General features: G+C 48.4%; 1 protein-coding gene across 2 annotated transcripts in view; it reads right to left on the minus strand.

Moving 5' to 3' along the window:
- Positions 1-3: 3 nt before the first annotated feature.
- The window catches only part of slc39a10 (solute carrier family 39 member 10), a 34,923-nt gene continuing 18,142 nt past the window's right edge, over positions 4-16,784 (minus strand). For both annotated transcript variants that reach the window (XM_066687977.1, XM_066687978.1), the window contains exons 4-10: positions 9,690-9,859; positions 9,062-9,241; positions 8,817-8,940; positions 8,362-8,682; positions 7,202-7,282; positions 4,292-4,482; positions 4-3,007 (exon numbers count right to left, since the gene is read on the minus strand). In XM_066687977.1, coding sequence (XP_066544074.1) covers positions 2,855-3,007; positions 4,292-4,482; positions 7,202-7,282; positions 8,362-8,682; positions 8,817-8,940; positions 9,062-9,241; positions 9,690-9,859 — 1,220 coding nt within the window. In that variant the 3' untranslated portion in view covers positions 4-2,854. The remainder of the gene's footprint in view (positions 3,008-4,291; positions 4,483-7,201; positions 7,283-8,361; positions 8,683-8,816; positions 8,941-9,061; positions 9,242-9,689; positions 9,860-16,784) is intronic.

The raw sequence follows: 16,784 nt of genomic DNA on the forward strand, positions 1-16,784 counted from the left end.
ACACACAGTTCTTTGCAGACTTTATTGTTTTCCTGTCTTCAGTGGAAAACTAAATGAACCGACAATCAGCGAGGATGGCAAATGCAGTGAATACATTTATATATCCAGGTTTGTAAACATTGTACAGAAACAAGACAGACAAGAACCTTCATTGTTTTGGCTTTAAGGACTCCTCTCTCCCAGCAGTGATCCGCCACTGCGGGGCCGAGAGCAGCACGGGGGCCGAGAGCAAACCAGGGTCTGCAAACTCGCAGGAGCGGCTCTGAGCAGCGGGGGGGTGGGGATGAGCTGTTTCTGCAGAGGTTAATGTTTCTAAAGCAAACTTCTTTTTTACTGAATTCAGTTGGATTGTTCAAATTCCAATTTAAATAAAATTGTAATTAAAAATTTAATAAACAGATGAGACTAACGTGTGTGAGTGTAGATGAATGTATGTGAAGTGTGGCTCCTTCCCCCGCCCCGGGACGGCCCTGACCGAGCGAACGGCAGCTCTGAAGACGCCGCGTCTCTGGGGACCTTTCAGGTCCGCTCACTCATTGTTTTCCTCAAAGATGCTCATAAACCTTCTGCTGTCCAAACGAGGCCCTGGAGCCGTGTTGTGTCACACGTGTTCTGCGTGTTCAGTGTGCCGCTTCTCTCCTGCATGTCCTAATGGCTAAAGTCACCCATCAGACGTGTTTATTTTTGCAAAACCAGTTTAACTTCACAAACCCTCGACCCCCTTCCTCCATCCTGGAGGCGCTGACCACGCCGGGCCCCACAGCGCAGCGCATCCATACACTGATTTCAAACTAAAATCTGTAGCAAAACTATTTCAACATCCAACAGATCCGTTATTTAATAGGAACCCCCCAAAAAAAGATTACAGCCATTGTTTTTGTACCTCATGCCCCATGCATGACTTCACCCCATCTATTACATTAGTTTAATGTGATTACATTGATTCACATCCAATAAACAAGAACATGGATGTCACACAGTGACAGGATAAATCGTACGGAAGTCACACGTTGATGAACTCCAGCGAACATCGAAGCGATCTGGACACGGGGGCCGGGGGGGTGAGACGCCCGCGGAGCGACACTGCGGCCGGCCGGCGTTTGGCACGACTGGAATCAGATTCTTTCATATAAACCCACGACACAAGACCGCAAAACCGCCCGTTTAACAAAGAGTCGCATCTGCAAAGTCTAAATCATTTCTCCGTCTCAGAGCTCGGGCTTTAGATCGTGGATTGGGTTTACTCTTCAATAATCTAGACTATCGCGTGGCCCAGCCCTGGCGCTGCAGCAGCCCCTGGCCTGCTGCGTTTTGTTCCAACCTCAATTACTTAATTGAATCTTTAATTGAACAAATATCATTTCCTAAATCAGAGCCTTTTAACCATTTTAAACGGTAGGGGTTTTAAGTATCGAATCCTGTATATAAAAAAAAAAAAAAAAAAAAAAAAATTAACCTTTTTTCTTTTTTTTATCAGTTTCACAATTTAAAAAGTAAATTTAAGCAAATGATTAGTTCAATTAAGATTCAATTAAGTAACTGAGAGCTCAGATGGAACAAATGTAGCCCCCTACACAACTGTGTTTGTACAGCTGCTGCCGTGGCCCCCACCCGTGCTCAGTCGGTACACTATGACACACAATGGGAAACGGCGCGAGTTCGGTGCGGAAGCAGTGGCTTGTTGAAGCTCGAGGGGCAGGAGGGCGCGTTTCGGCAGCCCCCTCACTTCATAAAAATGAACAGACCATGAAGCAGCGCTGAGGCCGAGGGAGCGCAGAGCAGGACCGGGACCACGAAGAGGAGAAGACAACGTGGGAATGATAACAGGAGGCCTGCGAGAGATCCAGGAATCGGAGGAATCCCCAAACATCCTGCCTGCAGAACAGCGCTCGAGCGGGCGGCAGGGTGAACGGATCTGTGCCGACGAGACGCTCTGATTAAACCATCCCTGTGCGAAGTCAGTCCCCCCCGAGGGCCGAGTTCAGCAGCAGGACAGGACGCAGAGGGAAGCAAGATACGGGCGGGAAAGTCTAGACTTTTAAATGCATAAAAAAAAATAGGGAATCGGACATTTTTTTTAGGATTTATTTTAGTCTAAGGTCTTCAGCCAAAACAAAGACCAATACAGTGTGTACCTTTATAAACATACACACGCTATATATATATCACACACACACGGTGTGCAGGAGGTCGAGTAATCCAGTCAAAAATAAACTTCACTCAATTAACGTCAGTCGAAACAAAGTACTTTACTGTAGAAATCCTTCAAGAATGTGGTTTAAATAAACGTATTCATCGCTAACACAATAATGCCAAAAAACTAAGAGATTCTGCTCTAAAATGTCAGTTCTACTTCCTAAGGTTTGACACTCATTCCTGTATCCTTTACCTCGGCTCTGAGGCAGCGGGTCGTGTCTGCGCTGTTCTTCGCCGATATAAACGGCCCCGAGGTTCGCGGTGGACGTGCTGATGGGGGGGGGGACAGTTCGGGACGGCGATTCAAGTTTCCAGGAGCTGAAATGCAAGCTGTGTAAACCATGCCGATGAAAGCCAGGGTGGAAACACAATGAAATGGACAAAACGAAAGCGCTCGCTCTGCAAAGCTGCGTGGGAATGGGAAGCCACTTATCTCCAACCCCCCCCCCCCCCCCGCCGGCCGCGAGTTGCTCATGCACGCCCCCCCCGCACCGCGACAAGCGTTAAGGCGAAGCGAAGTACCAACAGGCGGATCCTCTTCTCCACTCTGGCTCTACACACACGGATGTATATATATATATAAATATATATCTTTGCGTTCCCCCACCCCCGCAGCCCGGCGGTGAGGCGTGCCGAGGGGCGGGGGGGGCGGCTCCGGCTAGAACTGGATGTCCAGGACGATGCGGTCCTCGAAGATGGCGATGAGCAGCATGGTGCCGAAGCCCACCAGCATGCCTAGGTTCTGCAGTAGGAAGTGGCCCAGCCGGCAGCGCTTGTGCTCTTCGCTGTCGCCGTGAAGCATCTCGGGCAGCTGGGGGGGAGGGGAGGAGAGAGCTCAGACGACTAGAAGGACAACACGGACGACAAACGACAACATCAATAACGACAACACGGACGACACAGACGACAACACCATCGACGCCGAGGCCCGGTGATCCCCCTCTCAGGCAAGGGCAGGGAATGAATCGATGTGCATCTCCTTTAGAGCGCTGGGAGGCCGGCCAGAAGATCAGAGCTAAACCAAGCGCCGGCACAACTGAATCCGGGAGCCGGAGTCAGCGGCATCCTGGAACCCCCACAGAACCCCAACACCCGCTCCGCTGTTCTCCGTTCACAGGGACGAAGAGGCGCGGCTCTGCCAGGGAGTGTTTAAATCGTAATGTTTGCAGTGTAGTGTGTGTGTGTGTGTGTGTGTGGATTTAGGGTTTCTTTCTTAAAATGTCAATGCATTTCTCAAGCAGCTGTTCTCAAGCACTCGTTAATCCGTTTGAGAAATGTGACGCATGAAAAAAAAAACAGACGAATACGTTCGTTTGCCTCCAGACCACAGTATCATCAGGAGGATTTGATCCCCCCACCCCTAACAACACTTGTGGTTCATTCTTTCCCCGGCAAAATAACCAGCTCTCACGGCTCTGGTTTGGAGACCCTGTATTCACGTCACACACAGACTGCGGACACAGAGAGCCTCCCTCAGAGTTTCTGCTCTCACCTTCAAAGCGTTGGCTTGGGCATCCAGGGAGGCCCGTGTTTATTCCTCCGCACCGCCAGGCGTGTTCGGCTTTGATACGGCCGCCCCGGCTACGCCAGCGATATAATAAATGCGCTCCTCGCATCGCCGTATGAAACAAACAGCTGTCAAGTCAACTTCATAAACACACACACACACAAAGCCGTCTCTCACACCAGTGTTGGCAGTCTCCCCTCGGGGGCTTCGTTGGCAGCTCCCCGTATGAACCTGCAGCTTATCAGCCCGGCGCACACAGCGAGAGGCTTGGTGCCGTTCCAGCCCGGTCAGGCAGGGAAGCAGCGCCGGCGCCTCCCCTCCTGTCGTCCCGTCTGCCGGTCTCTGTGCAGGCGGCGCAGCCCGTCGACGCCAGGCCCACCGCGCTCTGAACCTGGCCGCGGCTCAGAGACGAGACCAGAGCAAGGAGGACCGTCTCGCTGGGGGGTTCTAACAGCGGTGGAAACGCGTCCCCACATACGATATTACCGGCCAAACTGTTTCAAAATTCCCTGAGGCGAACATGCAGGAAGGAAGGTGGCGTTTTGTGGCAGTGTGGCAATCGCTACCCCATCGATCCCCCCGTCTCACCATGTCCACCAGAGCCACGTAGAGGAACATGCCGGCGGTGACGGCGAAGATCCAGCTGGTGACGTTGTGCGTGTACTGGCCCACAGCTGTGCCGATCAGCATGCCCACGTACGCCATGAGCGCTGACAGCAGGTTGTACACGATGGCCTGCTTCACTGACATCCCCGCCTTGAGCAGCACCGCGAAGTCTCCTGCAACAGAAGCAGAGCCCCCGGGGGGGACAGTGAGGAGAGCGGGACACAGAGACTCCCAAGACTCGTACCGGGACGGGACCTCTTGCGACAAACCAGGGAGTAAGTTCTCCAGGCCGGGGAGTTTAATTAACAGACCTATCACTGCCAATTAACTTCTGCATCAGGCACAGACACACACATTCATTATACACGTGATGTTCCTTATTCAGATTAACAGTGTTGAGTGATTTATCTTCTGCACAACACAGTGAACCTCTTCTCAACAGCCAAGACACTCAAAGTCACCGATCACGAACTACATATTCTTTAAAGATGACATCATACCCATCCTGTACAGACACGCTGGCAACCCTGTATAAACACATCACCTCCTAAACCGCCGGTCCTGACGAGAAGCAGACGTCCACACGAGCTGTAACATCGCCCTCATACAAACCTAACCTCATCTCCAAACTTTCATCAGAAGAGCAGCTGTGTTTTTTAAGCGGAGCTATTTTAACGAGCTTCGCCGAGCAGGTGAGGAGACATGGACTCCGAGAATCAGACTAACGAAGAGTTGTGAGTGAAGGAGCCGCACCCAGGAAACACCCTCGGACCGCAGGGTACAGAAATACAGAAAGAAATGAAAACAAAGGAACCAGAAACAAGACAATGAGTGAAAGAGGAGGCCGTGCCCTCGGAGGCGTCTGCGATCGGGCGGGTGAAGCAGGTGAAACGATCAGTGTGCTTCACCCACAGGAGGCAGATACACTAAAATAAAGGTGACACAATGCCACTTCCTTGTCACAACGCAGCTAAAAAAAGTGCTACCAGAACAAACAAGAGCATTTCCATAAACATAAAAAACAGATAAGCACCACAACAGAGGTCTTTTTGATGCAGAAGACTCTTTTTCTCCTGCTGAAATGATCATTATTTCCTGGGCTTTTCTGAGAGAGACAGAGCGAGAGCCCGAGCGAACGAAAACCAGAATGAAAACCAGACACCAAAAGAAATGTAGAGCATTTATTCTGCTCTCTTCAAGTGGCACTTGGCAGCCCGTCGCCAGCCCATTCATCACCTGATAAACCCTGTACATCACCCGGGCTGACGGGAGAGATCATTAGCACTGAGGGATTGTCACTCGCTGCTTGTGCTGCGGAAACCGGCTCATTACCCAAGCTGGAGGTGAGAGCGCTGGCTGCACCTCGAATCCTCGCCCGCACCCCGGTGTCAGAGGAGGAGCGGCGCGCGCCTGCGAGGGGCTTTCTGGAATCGAACGCACACAAACGACGCCTTGCAGTCTGCTGGGGACTCGACGCTCGGAGGACGGCTGGAAATATTGTGTGTGCGACTCTGAACAGGCGTTGTGCGCTCACCGGACACATCTTACACATTCTTTGTACTTCGGTATCAAGTAACAGGAATAAAGTGAAAGAAAAACTAATCAACGCCTGCTTTGATTACACTCTCTTTAACTGAACTTAAATCAAAGGGCTCGACCACATCAAAACATTGACCCCGCCACGAAATGCGATGTACAAACTAGTGTAAAATGGCTTCCGACAAATTAAAACGCCTCGGGACACAGGCTTGGACTGGCCGAGACACAGCGTCGAGTCTCGAGTCGGCGTCTGTCCAGGACATCGTGTCGGATCGCGTCTGGGGATTTCAAACCCCACGGCAGGCCCGTCTCCGAGCACCCGACCTGCACGGGGCAGGATGAGACCGTTCCCAGACACTCACAGCTGTGTTTTGGTTCAGAGAGAATCTTTTTTTATTTGTTTATGATATCTATAAACGAAGGTTTCAGCGTTGATCAATAAAGTCTCGTCATACCAGTTTCACACAAACGCACCTTTACGACACGAATGCCTCACCGCATTGCCGGACCCACCAACACAACACGCTCCATCAAACCGGCGGTTTGTCCACACGTGATCTAGAACACTCTGGGAGACCTTCGGCTGTCTGCGGAGAGAGACGTGCAGCTCATTCTTCTGCATCCTGACCTCTACCTGCCGGGCTCTCAGGCTGATGACTGTGACCTTCACGCCGGCTGGCTAGGACGGGCGCTCTCACCACAGTTGTGGTGAACTGTCCTCCAGACAGCTTCACGGTCCGTCACACACAATCAGGGCTAATGGGGCCCCCGGCTGACTTTTCCTTTTACAATACAATACAATACAATACAGCTGCAGCCCGGCCTGGAAGATTAGCGGCGCGGCTCTGAAAGACTGACACGCACCGCAGACGCACAACCGCGCCCCACACTCATGACAACCAAGCCCCCGGGCTGCACTAGAAACGCGTTTATTTCCTTATGGTTTTATTTGTGTGTTATTGGAACGTCATGTTATCAATTCCACATCTCTGAGCTCAATAAGAGAAAAGCAAAACAAGATAAAACTTTACAACCCAGTCAGCTCGTCTGCCGACTTCGTCCCTTTAACCCCATGATGACAATAATAGTGAGACACGGGTCCGATCGGCCCAGCTGACGGAGGAGCATCACCCATCTCCGCAAGGGAAGATCGGTGACTGTCCCTTCGCCGGTGAAGGACCAGATCGCACCCTCACCAGCCACTAGAGCCCAAAAAGCCCAGAGCTGAACAGGAATCCGAAATGTTGCGCATCTGCTTCTCAATGCATCGACCTGGCAGGGTAAACAGGCGGCAGATATCTGGTGTGTGTCTGTGTCTGTGTGCACGGCGTGGCCCCGGAGCAGCCCACTCACCCAGCTCATGCGGAAGCTCGTGGCAGAAGACGGCGATGGACGTGCTGATACCCCCCGTCACTGTGGCGCTGAAGGCCGCCCCTGAGGAGAGGACAGAGAGGTCGTTAGTGGAGTTCCACAGGGATCAGTACTAGGGCCTGTGCTTTTTCTAATCGATATTAATGATCTGGACTCTGGGATAGTTAGCAAACTTGTCAAATTTGCAGATGATACTAAAATAGGTGGCTCAGCAGATACAATCTCAGCAGCACAGGCTATTCAGAGGGACTTAGATAATATTCAGTTGTGGGCGACACCTGGCAGATGAAATTCAATGTGGACATGTGCAAGGTATTACATGTAGGTAACAGAAATGTCCACTATAATTACACTATGGGAGGAATAGAACTAGATTTCTCCATCCAAACAATGTAGGGAAGCAATAAAAAAGGCAAACACAATGCTAGGGTATATTGTCAAAAGTGTAGAATTGAGATCAAGGGCAGTAATGTTCAGACTGTACAATGCACTAGTTAGACCTCATCTGGATACTGTGGACAGTTCTGGGCTCCACACTTCAAGAAAGATATCGCTGCTCTAGAGGCAGTTCAGAGGAGAGCAACCAGACTTATTCCAGGTCTGAAGGGAAAGTCCTACTGAGAGACTGAGGACCTGAACCTTTTCACCCTGGAACAGAGGAGACTACGTGGGGACTTGATCCAAGTCTTCAAAATCATGAAAGGCATCGACCACATCAAACCAGAGGAGCTTTTCCAGATCAGCAGGGACACACGCACCCGGGGACACAAATGGAAATTGGGCTGCAAGGCATTCAAGACAGAAAACAAGAGACACTTCTTCACACAGAGAGGCGTCACAATCTGAACAAACTCCCCAGCGATGTGGCTGAAGAGGCAATTTGGGAACATTAAAAAACAGACTGGATAGGATCCTTGGATCACTTAGTTATTAATGGACACCAAACGAGCACGATGGGGCGAATGGCCTCCTCTCGACTGGACACTTTCTTATGTTCTTATGACAGAGACACGCGACTCAGACGGAGCTCTCTTCTCGTTCGTGATTTAATTTAAAACGAACCAAAACAATGTAGAAACGTAAACAGTGACACATTGATATTGGCTGCATTGGATGCACCGTCGGCACGCCGAGCGGCTCACCTATGGCCAGGCCGTCGCTGAAGTTGTGCATGCCGTCACCCATGATGACCATCCAGGCGATGCTGGCGATGCCCGCATCCTTCATCTCCTGGTCGGAGTGGCAGTGGCTGTGGTGTGAGTGGCCGTGCCCGTGGCCGTGGCTGTGCCCGTGCTTCTTCGTCTTGGCCTTCCTGCCATTCTCCTTGGCGGGGGACTCGGGCTCTGGGCACTGTGGCTCCACCGCGGCCAGCGCCGTCTCACCGGGGGACTCGGGGTCCGGCAGCTCGGACAGCTGGGTGTCGTTGTGTTTGGTGTCACACGACAGCGCAGAACTGTCCGGCCCTGCGACAGAAAGACGTTGTGTCATTATAAACACGCCAGACAGAAGAGCGTTCAAAGTGGGGCCACGCTTGTGTGGAGTTGGAGAGCGGACACAAATGGGGCCACACAGAGTAACACAACAAGAGGAGACTGACCCTCCGCTGTCAGGGGTCTGAGGTGGAGCCACTCGGCATCGGAGCGCCGGTTCAGTTTGTGATCCGACAGCTTCCTGCCGATGGTGGTTTCGTCCCCTTTCCGGCTCTTCCGGCACCAGCTTCCCTGTCAGACCGAACGAGAGAGAAGATGAACACGCCGAAGACAAATCACTGACCTTGGACAGCACCACTACCGTCACATTGACCCACAGCACCGCACAAGGCCGGACTCAGCGCCACGTTACCGCTTGGTTCTTGTAGTGCTTGAACATGCCGATGCAGTGCTCGATGATGAAGAGGAGGTAGATGCCCCCCAGGGCGGTCAGGCCCTTCCACACGCCGTCATACTGCGTCAGGAAGTCCTCCTCCTCCTCCGCCCCGGCCCCCTCGTGGCCCTCGTGGCTGTGGTCGTGGCCCCCCTGGGACTGCAAGGGAAACAGACCCCCAGAATTCACTTCCTATGTTGCAAATCCGATTCAAAGTTCATTAAAACAATGATATATACGTAAACACACAAAGGACTTCTTAGTTTTGACAATTAAGCTACTCAGAGCCCTCCTAGTCAAGGCTCTCCTAAAATACATCCTTTAATTGAGAATTGACTCTGTGACCAGCAGCCATGGATCTTCTAATTGCTATCCGATTAACACAATCACTCACACACACAGACACCCCCTCACAGACACACTCTCACACAAAGCTACAATGTACAGAGACCCACGCACAGAAAACTGAAAACAGTCCGAAGCTCACAGTCCGTACAACTTTTCCGAACGGAGATGACACTGGCTCACCCGTAGCAATACTGTACCCACTCACTGTACCCAGGGTTTTGTTTTGAGAGCGCGGGGGGGGGGGGGGCGCAGTACTCACGTGGGGCAGCAGGTGGAGCAGCGCGTCTCCGCTCAGCGTCCCGACCGCCAGCGCCACCAGGAAGGTGAGCAGGAACTTGAAGCAGGACTGGTTGATGATGGGCACTAGGATGACCCCCAGCAGAGACAGCAGGCTGATGATGGTGATGGATATGAGACCCCAGACCCAGGCTGCCAGAGCACAAGGACACAAGGAGTTAGCGATCACCACCTCCCCAGGTAAAAACAAGAGTTCATTAAAATCCACACAGGCAGAGTCTATAGAGGCTTCTGGAATGCTGGGATGATTTATTGAATGCTTTACAATGTAACTTTTGTACATCTCCGTTTTATTTACATTTATAAATCTCTGAAGCTGCCAGAGAGGAAAAACTAACAAAAACTCGCCTCTTTATTACTATAGTCCCTGTAGATCCGCACATACTCCCCTTTCCTAAGTGTCTCGAGCCAGAGGAAGGATGTGGGATCGAGAATTAGATTACGGGGGGCCGTGGAGGATCGGACAGATTTAAGGCCCGGCGCTGGGAATTCAAAGTTGCAGTGAGACGGCGGACGGCGGAAGTTGTTACACAAGGAGAGGGCACCATCTGGAAGAGTGAAAAAGCTGAGGCTCGGGATTTTACGAGGCTGAAGCACAGGATTGTTCCCAAACTCCGTTTCACCGCCAAATTACGTAAATTCTCCCCCCCACACACAGGAAAACCAACAGTCAATAAAGCTCCCGTTCTACAAAACAGCATAAAAGGGCATAACACAAAGCAACGTCATACTACAACTTCTGCGACACTGTGTCTGGGTCCGGGCAGGTCCTGTGTGCGTACTGAACACATCTCGCTCATGCGTCTCCCGGGCACAGAAGCATTTCAGAGCAGCCAGCCCTCAGCAGCAGCCTGGTGCATTGTGCGGCTGTGCCAGGCGCTGCTGCTCGCTCAGTACCAGGCGTGGGCCGGCGCCGCCTCTCCGGCTGACGCAGATGCCGAGGTCTGCGCTGTTACCCAGGGGTGGGAAGACAGCCGCGGGGCGAGGCCCGATTTACCAGTCAGGGCTCTGGCCGGAGGCATGGCGCCGGTGCACTCGGCAGTCTTGGGAAAGTTCAGGGAGCGAATGGAGGTCCTGGGGCAGCTCTGAGTGACTCTCCCCACGTGACCTGCCAGACGACTCCATCAGACAAGGGGGGCACTGTGCGAGTGTCCATCCATCAGGGAAATGGTCCGAGGGTCAGATGTGTGGGGGCAATGCAGACCTCCTGCCTCTGCTCAGACTTCCTGGCACGTCTAGTTGCTTAGTCCACCCTCTCTGCCCCAGCCCTCTCCACAATCCCTCTCTCTCGGACTGCCGCCCCCACATACGAAATGAAACAGCTATGAAACATACAAGCACGTGTTCCTCAGAAACTTCTCCTGCTAGTCTGGCACAGCCCTGTTAACCTACATTCCTCTCTGAGATACGAAAGGTGGAGATGAATGGAATAAAATGGGTGCAAGACTCAGATCAGTGGCATGAAGATCTTCTCCATACTGAAGATAATGCATATACTATCTCAAATACACGGGGAGAAACATTTTTTAAAAAGGTCTGGGGTGCTGCCCTCCTGTCCCAGAATTCAATGCATCGACTTCACGCCCCCACACACTCTTACAAAATCAAACGCTAACATAATTGACAGCTACCAGAAAAAAAAAAAAATTCTTGAAATAACACAGATTGTGTTTCATAACTTTTATCCCCATCTAACAACTTCTAGTGCCCACCGCCTTATTGAAACCCTTCCTTTCATCTCGCTCAAAAGAACCGAAAGCATGTAACGAATGCGAACGGTTCAAATTAAAACCCTGCGTTCGTATCTCCCTCACACAAGGTAACATGGCAGGAAAGCATAAAACACGCTTTATCTTATGAAAGCACTGAGAATAAAAACATAAATATGGGCTTCCTCAAACCCCAGCCCTTTTTCCTGTTAAAGGCAGATCACAGATGGAAGATTATAAACCATTATAAATCACTTCCTTTAATTTTCAAACCACTTTTCAGCTCAACAAAACCCGTTCACCATGTCAAAACCTCCCAGGGATTGCAAATTTTTAAAAAAGAGGCAAAAATCTAAAGGCTGTAATCAAACAGTAATAAGGAACTGGGGAAAAAACAGATTGATTATCTGCTTTAGTGATGATTTACACTGATTTACATAAGTTATGCACTTTAAAGGGAGGAAATCTGATAAGAAAAGAAGCTATGCTGTACTATTTTCCCAATTCCGACACAAACGGCGGAATAAAAAAACTATTATTGTAGATCCTTCATTGCAGAATTTACTGTAGGAATTCATAACATGAACTTTGACTCCAAAATAAACCTTTATGGCAAACGGGTCAAAGAGGAGCTGAAATATTTAATGAAAAAAATATTAAACTGAAAATAATAATAAAAAACAAAGGACGTGCCCAGAGGATGCCCACATATACACATAGTTAAAGTTTGCAATTACATTTTATTAAAAGAAATACCATGAAAACATTTTAAATCAGATTCTCATTGAATATTATATTTTCCAAATTATAGGAATACGTTATATATAATTTAAACTTTATAGTATATCACCTAACAGCTATCAGTTCTTTGTTTTTTTCCACATCAAAAAAATATATAATAAGTAATTAACAATGAATATTTAAATCAATTTCATATCTAAATATTTAAATGACAATTAAAAATGTGCCTTAACAGCATAACACTGATGGATTAAGACAATTACACGAACTAGCGTAAGTAATTACACTCTGTAATTATCTGTAAAGTATCGAACTGTGAATTCAGTTAGTCAACAGTGTGACTTTACAAATTGTAATGTGTAACTTAAACAGCGGAATTTGGACCCGTTTGCATCGACTAGAGGATTAAACATTATCCACGCGAGATTAAACAATAGATTGTATGATGTGTTATAGTAAATGCATGTTCTATATTTACGTATATAATCGCGTGACTGTAATGTTCATAACATTGTATAACTCTTAACTCATTAAAAATGTATTTGGCTGCGTCTGATTAGCATCTGAAGTTACCGATTAATCTGAAGTTTTTGGGTTTGTTTATTTTTCGGTTCCTCTCTTTTGAAAAGCCATCTATTTAATTAGCTTTTTAATACACTGATTTGAATAGTTAAATCTCATCAAGCAGGGCTGCAGCTCAATGAGATTAGATGATAAAACGAGCCCCTCATGTTTATTCATTAGAGGTTTAGCCTCTTCATCAGCCTGGAGTAGATGCAGTCGGGAACCACTAGGTCAATCCTGTCAACGCTTCCTCATTCTCAGGCAGCTTATGATATTCATTTCTCAGGTCCAGGATCTTATGAGCATCGGGTTCCCACAAGTCTGAGCTGCTTTTCTGCTCCCCTCAGAGGATGAGAACATCCCAGGACACAGAGCAAAGAAACTAAATAGCTATCAATCTGTTCCCACAAAAGACAAAAAGGCTGCTGCGTTCGATGGCGAGGACGGAGATTTCAGAGGGCTGTGGAGTGCTAGGAACAGATGCCCCTCGTGATAAAGTTATTCCCCTCCTGAGTCTAGACTAAATGCTACTGGCGATCTTAAAGGGGTCCGTTTCTGACCATTCGAATCAGACCGCAGCCTTTGAACTCTGAGATGAAACCCACAGGGAAGGAGATGACAGCAGGGCAGGCCCACAGACCGCTCTCGCCAGTTTCATCCTTGCCCGGCGCACTTCATTCGCTCATCAAAGCATCGGCAGGGTGTGTCTTTTCAATTAGCGGCAGGTAGGTCGAACGGTTTGAATGTTTCTTCTGGAGACGGCCCCCTCTCCTCTGACCCTTCACAACACTATAAACCAAACGCTGCGGCGCTGCGGGAAAACATGGCTCTTATTCCGAGAGCTGCAGTCCAACAGCCATTCAAATAATGTCCCTTTACACCAGGGGAGCCCCTACCCTGCTGGCTTTTGTTCCAACCGAGCTCTAAATTACTTAATTGAACCCTTAATTGAACTAATCATTTCCTAAATCAGAGCCTTTTAATTATTTTAAACAGCAGGGGTTTAAAGTATAGAATTGTATAAAGAACTTCTTAAAAGACCCAACTCTTTCGTTACACAGTTTAAGATGTCAGATCTAAGCAGAATGTTACTTCAATTAAGGTTCAATTAAGTAATTGAGAGCAAAGCTGGAATAAAAACCAGCAGGGCAGGGGGTCCTCCAGTATTCTTACCATTCTGCTTCATTCACACCTTTAATCTGTGAATTGACACCCACAAGCTACAGAAATATGCCAATTAAAACACTGACCTTCTAACGAAGAAAAAACTAAATACAGAACCCCTGAGGCAGTCAGCGGGCGCCCTTGGGAGGATAACGCTGGTAGCACATATACGGGAAAGTCGTTGTTCATTATAAAGATTATTGCACATCAGTAGCACACGTCAGAGCATTACTCTCCACTCTCGTCTCTGCTAATTAATTTCCCGTTTGAGCCCCTTCTCGTTAGGATGAGAGTCCCGCTCCCTGACAGCGCGCCACTTCCACAGGGCCCGTCAGAGACGCGCCTCCGATCCGAAGACACAGCGCTTCCCTTCGCCAGGTCCTTGAAACAAACACTGACATGAAAAATGGGAAAATCGGACCAGATAAACTTTTGAGGTCCTTCATGCTCAATTTATTAATCTAATCCCTCTCTCATTATCGCGGGGGGAGAGAGAGAACAGTTGGAAAGAAGCACTCGCCTGTGCCAGTTTTCTAATTATGTGTTTTCAAAGCCAGGGCGAGAAGATGGCATTCTATGCTGTCTGAACATTTTAATTGGCAGAAAAACGCTTAGCAGCCATTTTACTAATCCCCTGGTATTTACACCAGGATGCAAACGAGGAGCGAGCGTGTCCGGCCCAAAACCCCGGCGATTCCCACCACACTTAAAAGCCAGCAGCGCCACTATTTCTCAGAGGCGACGTTAGAAGCAGGCAGGCTAATGAGGTATTATCCGTTTCAGTCTACAAGACTCAAACAGGATCAGCCAACACTCCTTAATGATGCGGCAATTATCTTAATTATCGGCAGAGTGCTCTTACCCAGTATTAACAATATCAGCACGTGCGAGAGAAAGAGCTTGTTCCCTACAGCGACGGCGCTTGAAGCCAAGGGTAATGACCGACAATAAAGGAAGAGAATCTCTCTCACACAAACACACACGATGTACCGTCACTTAATGGAAACTTCAGACGCGACGCACAAAAAATCCTGACTGATGGGGTGACAGACCTCTCGCAGTTCAGGTGTATTTAACGCTCTCTCCCAGCCATTTTGTCGTGGTTTTTTTCAATTAACGGACAAAGGAGACAAAACCTCAAAGTCGTTCGAGCAACAGGGGGCCGAAGCCGAGCTCTCCCACCTCTGCCTTTGATTATCACACCATCGCTAATGAACACTGGTTTATTCCCCCAAAACCTTTTCTATAATTACTCTTTTTTTTGTACCCAAGCCATGTATCCTTTTCTTCCTTCCAGGGGGCTCTACTACAGTACAAAAGGGGACACGTGTGGCCCCCAGGAGCCTCTTCACATCTATGAATGGGACAACAGCTGTAAATATGGACCCTAATTAATTCCAGTTGACACACAGAGCCTCTTATTAGCAAAATATATCCGAGGACATTAAAAACGCACTGTATAACTTTTAGTATCCTAGTGGATACATTTAGTAAGGATGATTTACTTGTTGATTAATAATTCCTCGTTATTTTGCACAAGGCTAGTCTACATCTTTTAGCCTAATGCACAGCAGCCAAACACTTTATTGTGCTATTAGCATCATATTTGTCTGTGAAATTGTAGATTTTGAAGATCCTAATGGCCTGTTTTGCATAACCTGGCGTTTCTTCCTCTAAATAAATTGCCTCCACGACAGGACCGAACATAAAACACGAGTTCGTACGTCCCTCCTTTCTGCCCACTTTCTCACACAACGCCGAGAACAGCATGGACGTCAGCCGCAGCACTAGTCATAAATACTGAAACTCAAATTCAGCATCTGATGCAGGGGCACTCGGTGTTCAATTTAAGGTTTTTCTTTGAAAACAATAGATAAATACACACATAAAGCGCATAAAACATTGTGTTTCTTAACTGGTACATGCTTTCTGTACTTGAGAAACTTGGATGTTTTTTTTTAACCTGTCACAAATACACACACACACGTGAAGTCAAATCACCAGTTGCCATCCCTGTAAGAGAAGAGACACTCCACCATCCCACAAGCGTTACAGAAGTGAATGAGCTATGAGAATATTCCCCCCTGCATCGCTTGCTCTCAGTTAATGTACACCCTTAAACATGCATCTTCCTAAATGCTATAGCGAACACTGATGTTATGTTATATGAACGTATGTGAACTCTAAAACAGATCCAGTCTGGCATGAGACATTACCTGTGTAAATGATAAACCCAAAACGAAAGGGTTGTTCATTTTCAATTTGACCACGGTGCCAAGTATTATTTTATTACTCACAATGTTACTTATATTGTTTAATGGTGCATTCTGATATTTTACAGTTTTATGACTGCATGTTGGAACACTTTGATCTCTCAACGGTGTGTGGTTAGACACTGATGTCAACACAATGGTGATCATGTGGACAGTTCTGGGCTCCACACTTCAAGAAAGATATCGCTGCTCTAGAGGTAGAGGCAGTTCAGAGGAGAGCAACCAGACTTATTCCAGGTCTGAAGGGAATGTCCTACTGAGAGACTGAGGACCTGAACCTTTTCACCCTGGAACAGAGGAGACTACGTGGGGACTTGATCCAAGTCTTCAAAATCATGAAAGGCATCGACCACATCAAACCAGAGGAGCTTTTCCAGATCAGCAGGGACACACGCACCTGGGACACAAATGGAAATTGGGCTTCAAGGCATTCAAGACTGATAACGGGAGACACTTCTTCACACAGAGAGTCACAATCTGAACAAACTCCCCAGCGATGTGGCTGAAGAGACAATTTGGGAACATTCAAAAACAGACTGGATAGGATCCTTGATCACTTAGTTATTAATGGACACCAAATGAGCACGATGGGGCGAATGGGTTGCT

This window comes from Amia ocellicauda, chromosome 16 (genome assembly GCF_036373705.1).
Source record: "Amia ocellicauda isolate fAmiCal2 chromosome 16, fAmiCal2.hap1, whole genome shotgun sequence".
NCBI classification, from domain to species: domain Eukaryota; kingdom Metazoa; phylum Chordata; class Actinopteri; order Amiiformes; family Amiidae; genus Amia; species Amia ocellicauda.